At 35.0% G+C, this 6,057-nt stretch overlaps 1 protein-coding gene across 2 annotated transcripts in view; it reads right to left on the bottom strand.

The window, feature by feature from the left end:
- The window catches only part of LOC109544934 (serine/threonine-protein kinase SIK2), a 52,485-nt gene that overhangs the window by 28,287 nt on the left and 18,141 nt on the right, over positions 1-6,057 (bottom strand). Inside the window, exons 1-3 of one of the 2 annotated variants that reach the window (XM_048664395.1) lie at positions 4,010-4,084; positions 1,350-3,231; positions 292-355 (exon numbers count right to left, since the gene is read on the bottom strand). In XM_048664395.1, the coding sequence (XP_048520352.1) occupies positions 292-352 (61 nt within the window). In that variant the 5' untranslated portion in view covers positions 353-355; positions 1,350-3,231; positions 4,010-4,084. Of the gene's footprint in view, positions 1-291; positions 356-1,349; positions 3,232-4,009; positions 4,127-6,057 lie in introns of those variants that run through there. The other variant, XM_019915359.2, reaches the window with a different exon arrangement.

Here is a 6,057-nt window from a genome sequence, read left to right as displayed (position 1 = left end):
GTATCTTGAAGCTGAAATCCATATCAATCGAAATAAAAATTGTTTTAAAAACTCCCTTTCCAAGGAAGTGATTTTAACTCCATCGTTGAACTTGCTTATGTGCAACCGGGCCACAGACGTCATTTAATCAACTGATCATTGACAACTGATTGAAAATGGCAATTCCGCTTAAAAGAGCATTGCTTTAAATATTCAAGCGTGTCCAGACTTTTTGGACACCCTGTATGTGAAGAGAACACGCAAGCAAAATTGGGCATATTTTCGAATATTTAGTAATTAAAATATACTTACCAAAAATTTCACCCTGACTTGCATACTCAGACACTAAATATATCATACTCTTAGTTTCCATAACCTGTAATCAAACAAAATGATTAACTTTAAGTACTAAGCAAATATTATTAAACAAAGTAAATTAACTGCATGTATGTTATAATTTTAAATAGTAAATGGTCGCTAAACTGTCAATTTGCACGCGCACTTTTTATTATCTAAGTCACATTCATTCATTTGGAAATTACGGCAAAAACTGACGCTTCAGATTGAAAAAAGAAAAGAAAACGAACTAACGTCATTCTAAAGGCGTTATATAAACGTCATTTGTATCTATTTTATGTATTTAAAAATATGCAATTGATATATTAGTAAAAGCTGGAATTAAAATGAACGTCACATTAAATTCTTAATTGACACTGGATCGGCAAAATCCTTTATAAACTCCGAGTTAGCATTCAATTTATATCCAAACTATGTAAAAACTGATCCATTAAAAGTTTCTACCGTTTTCAAAAATTCATCTCATCAATAAGACCTGCACCGAATATCTTTCAGTTGCCCAAAGCAACAGAATTGAAATTTTATTTATTTAAATTTTCACAATGTATTTGATTATTTAATTGCACTTGATAATTTAAATTTTGACACACGATTTTCAACCACATCTTTCACTAAGATTAAACTTTTCTTTCATATAACTAAATGAGAAATCAATAATATCACTATTTCCCCACGTTGTTGTAAGAAATAATTATTCTTTATCAAAAATATCACAATTGCGAAATTCCCGAAAGCCTAATAATTGCCCGAAATGGACTAGCTTTACCACCTATTTTAAATGATACTTGCAATCCAATAACTTTAGATTTCTCCCAACCTTTAAATGTAGAAAGATTCTCCAGGGCTGATCTCCAAAACATAGATTTATATAATTTAGTTGATACACCAGAAAATTGAAAATTTGATCGGTCCCTAATTCGCACACATCATATGAATCGCGAAGAAAAAGACTCAATTTTATCCCTTTGTAGGAAGTACTCAGATATATTTTATCGGGAGGGCACACGTCTCACCTTTACAAGCACAGTTAAACATCATATTAGAACTTGTGACGCTGAACTCCAGCTTTCATACCAGCGGGTTGGTGGTTGTCCCGGGGGCCTTTTTGAACGTGGTACTCCCTTTCTGGCAATTTTTCTGTCTGGTGTTGCCCATCCCGTCAACGTCTCACGACGTCTTGGATATCGCACTTAGTTCTTATGTCGTCGCTTCTTACATGGTCCAGTAGGCTACATCCCACCATAGATCTTAGAGTTCTCATTTCAGTTGTTCCTATAAGCCGTTCAGTTAGGGCACTTTCCGCTTTGGTTTCGACTGCATACGTCATCACAGGTTTTGTATATTCTGGCTTTGCGCTCCACAGACATAGATTTATTTCGCCATATTATGTCTCTCAAATATCACGATATCAATGCTGCTTTTGTTGTCTGCACTTTCACTTTTTCTTTACTAGTTGTTATGTTGACCCCAAGGTATTTGAACTGCATAACCTGTTCGACGCTCTTGTTGTAGATGGCAAGCTTGCATCTGCGCGGTTCCCTTGATACCGTGAGAGACTGTGCCTTGGTTGTGGATATTTGCATGCTTAACCCGGACGCCATCCCTTCAAACTTAAAAAGAAGCCTTTGCAAGTTGTCCTCATCTTCGGATGAGGACGCACGGCGTCGTCGGCATAGCATATCACCTTTATTTCCTCATCACCCATTCGATACCCTCTGCCAACCTTCTTGATTTCTGTAATAATTTCGTCCATTATGATGTTACATAATGCAGGACTTAAGCTGTCTCCCTGCCTTATTCCAGTTGATATGGATAGTTTCTCAGATAGTTTGCCTGCGGCTTTTATGAAAGTGTGGTTGTCTGTGTTGAGTTCCGCAATAATTGTTATTATGTTGCGGTTAATATTTCTCTCCTGCAAAAGCGGCACGACGTCGGATAATCTTACTCTGTCGAAAGCCTTAGCCAGGTCAACAAAGCACATAAAAGCTGGTTTATTAAATTCTATAGCGTTTTCGGTTATTTGCCGGATGGTGAATATTACACCAATAGTGGATTTGTTCGTTCTGAATCCCTGTTGTTCTTCGCATATTCCAGAAGCTGCTACTACTTCCTCAAAGATCTTCGTAAGTCAGTTTTTTAAGTACCTAAGCTCTGTAGTTAGTTAAGTCTGTTTTTTATCCCTTTTTGAAAATTGGTATGGTAATACTATATTTCCACTCTGCTTGTATTTTATTTTTGTGCAGTACTTTGTTAAAGAAGGCATGTATCTGGTCTAGTAAAATATCACCTCCGCATTTGATCATTTCTTATCTCGTCCATTCCCGGCGACTTTCTATTTTGCAGTTTTCCAAATAGTTGTTTTATCCTTTCCCTCCATGTGTTCGACCGTTGATGTGTGCTACTATCGTTTAATTGTGATTTGATGGTTTTAGCGTTGACGTTAGGCTCCTTATATAGCTCACAAAAGTGTTTCTTCCCAGTCTTTAGTAGATATCCTGGTAGTTTGTATGTATTCGTTTATTGGTTTTTTCCTGGTTCGAAGCTTTTTTTTGACCTCCCCACAGGTCGTATTCCATATCTTTGAAGAATTTTTCCCAGTAAGCCTGTTTTATTGTTTGGATGTGGTTATTGGTACTATTTATAACAATTTTGTATTCATTGTATGTGATTGACTTTAATCTGTATTCTAGATCTGCCTTTCGTTTCTCCTCAGCCAGTAGTTTCATTTTTTGATTAAACGAGGGTTTGGTATTCGGTTTTTATATCACTTCTGATGAATCTGCTTCCAAGTGCCTCTTCCGCAGATTTTATTATATTTGTCTTTAGTTTCTTCCATGCGATTTCCACATCGTCTTCTTCTAGTACTGTACATACTTTAATTTTTTCTCCAATCTGCTGATTATTTAAAAAAATTAATTGTTATTAAAAACTGAGAAATTTGCAAAAAAAACTATATCAGAAAGACGGCAACAATGTTTTTCAATGTAATCTGCCTAATTAACATTGCGCAAATACCTGTCGCTTCGTAATGATTATCCATGTAATTATACAGAAAGTGACAATAAAATAGACAAGGATAGGACTTTTGATATGTCAACCTGTCCTCATAACTTCGAATTTCTGTTTACAAATAAAAATGCATTTGAGTCATTAACTCAAAACAAGTTAGTTCCCGTGTAATCTCCTTATTATCCACTCTTATCAAGCAGCTTCTCGAATTCAGTTAATTAACTCCTGCTCAATTTGTGAATGCAAAGTATTGGTATCTGGAAGATTGTATAAAATCTAACTGAGTTCTACAGTTTTTTACTGTTAATAATGTATCTTTCTATCTGTTAATAATCTATCTGTTAATAAAGTATTTACTGTTAATCTGTATCTCGTAATAATCGTATCTGATATAATAGAATAAGAAATGTTTCTTGACAGCTCAATCAAGAAAACTATACTTTTTGTTAATGTGTAAGATTTTTTCTTATTGTTATATATTTGTTAAGTTTTCTTTCTTGCAACTGGACCTGGATGTAGATAACTGTGTTTATCTCTGCAGAGTTTTACAGTTTAATGTAAAATTTGCTGTAAATCTTTTCTGGGTAAATAAATAAAAAATTAGTATTATTTTGCACAATTCTTTACACACTCGAATCCCATTCACTCTTTTACAAAAACTTACCTGATAAAGTTTAATTATATGAGGATGGTCCAGCCTTTTCATTATATCGACTTCTCTATAGACCTTTTGCAGATTAACAGCATCCAGTTGAGATTTGTCGATTATTTTGATCGCGACCTGAAACAAATGAGTCTGTAAATAGCAGTTTCATGCTTTATGTACTTGTGTCGATGCAGGATGATTCAGTTTCGAAATCTACAAATTCAGGGTTTGATTGAGAATCTAAAAACAATATGAATTGCATTGTAAGGTACATTCGAGAAACGCTTCGATAAGGAAGTACAGCGTGTTCAAGTTTCGCTTTAATAATAGTATATTATATACCTAGGTCTTAGGAAACGTTAATGGGATTTTAGAAGTGGAATAGGATGGAATCTCACTTAAACTTAGACAATTAGACAAACTAAAAATAATAAAAACTGTGAACATTTTTATAATTGACCTAGATTGATTGATTACTTCGAGAATTTGATGTTCCTTACATTAGTATAAGTCAAAATTACTGGATTAAAAAAATATATTTCTCTCATTAATATATTTTAGACACACAAGTAAACACATATAATTTCAATTCAACTAAAGTTCTTGATTAATTTAAATCGTTCCGGTTTGTTTTTATTGGTTTACCCCCATTTGAATTTACTTGGCGCCAGAACCGGCGATTTTTAGGTCTACGTTTGGCGAAATTTGTCGGTAGTTGGCGACATCGCCATTCCTCAGTCTGGTCACCTTGATTTCGAAGAGACCATTGAAGTGTAAACGGTTATTTTCAATATTAGCAAGCAAATGGATCGGCAGAGTAAAATCGTATATCCAGGTAGAGAGAAGGCGCTGTTAACAAATATAATTACTCTATTCAAGGATAGATTAGAATGTAAGAAAACTGACAAATATTACTAAACAGAATAATTCCCATGATGTATTAGCAAGAACATCATCTCAGTTGAGCAAATGTTGGGAGAATATTAAGTGCAAGTAGTTGTAGTCACATATTATTAACATTTTCGAAAACCTTTATTTGCTATTTAAAGGAAGGCTGACTCCGAAAACAGACACAGCATGATATTAACTGGTGGAGGCTCCCCAGCCAGAAATGAGGCCAAGGACAATGTCCTAAATGACTTGGTACGGTCAATTGTTCCGACAATTGACTATACCATTTCAAACCAATGGGACAGTACAGGAGTTTTCGAAACAAGAAAATTCGAAATAAATAAACATATAATAATCGATATAATTTATAATGACTTGCATCTTCAGAACAGACTGAAGAAAATAAGCCAGAAGGTGGAAGTCAAAATACTGACAACCTAATAGAAAAAGGGAAAGTACAAATAGAAGCAGAACAAATTTGCTAATATGGTAATAACCTAATAATGTATTTTATAAAATAAATTTAAAATTTACTGACAGAAATTAAGTTTATATGTTTTTTCTAAAGAACAAGAGAAAAATAAATTCACCGGGGCAAACCTGCCAAAAAGATTAAAACTTCATTCATTAAAACTCATTTTGAGGAGGAGAAGCAAATGCGAATCAGTAATGCCGGCACCACACGATGCTACGAACACCTTCCAACGTTGGAGGGTGGACGGTTCGTCGCATCGTGTGGCCGACTTTCGAACTTTGAGCTACGAATGTCGAGCTTCCAACGCGAACGTTGGAACATGTTCCAGCCTTTGTCGGTATTTTGGACCGAGTCAATGCTGGGCTACACGATGCTATGAACACCCTCGAACGTTGGGGGCTTGACGGTTCATCGACCCAGAGCTCCAATGTCGAGCCTCGAACGTTCGCGTTGGGGCATGTTCCGGCTCTTGTCGGTATTTTTGACCGAGTCAAAGGAATCGTTGCAACCCTCGAAGAAAAACATTCGTTGATTTGATGCACAGCTTCACGATTGGTTCGAAATAGTTTGTTTTCTATAAACTTTTTAGTGGATTTAACCATGTAGTTAAAAATTAAATTGAAAGTATTGTTGATTTCATTCTACAAAGGGGTGTATTTTTTTAATTATAATTAATGGTGATACATCCCGTTAAACATTT

Source organism: Dendroctonus ponderosae, unplaced genomic scaffold (genome assembly GCF_020466585.1).
Source record: "Dendroctonus ponderosae isolate FM_Combo_2020 unplaced genomic scaffold, Dpon_F_20191213v2 Dpon_F_20191213_1, whole genome shotgun sequence".
Lineage (NCBI taxonomy): Eukaryota > Metazoa > Arthropoda > Insecta > Coleoptera > Curculionidae > Dendroctonus > Dendroctonus ponderosae.
The sequence above is the reverse complement of the archived record's forward strand: the minus strand, read 5'-3'. Positions and strand labels throughout refer to the sequence as shown.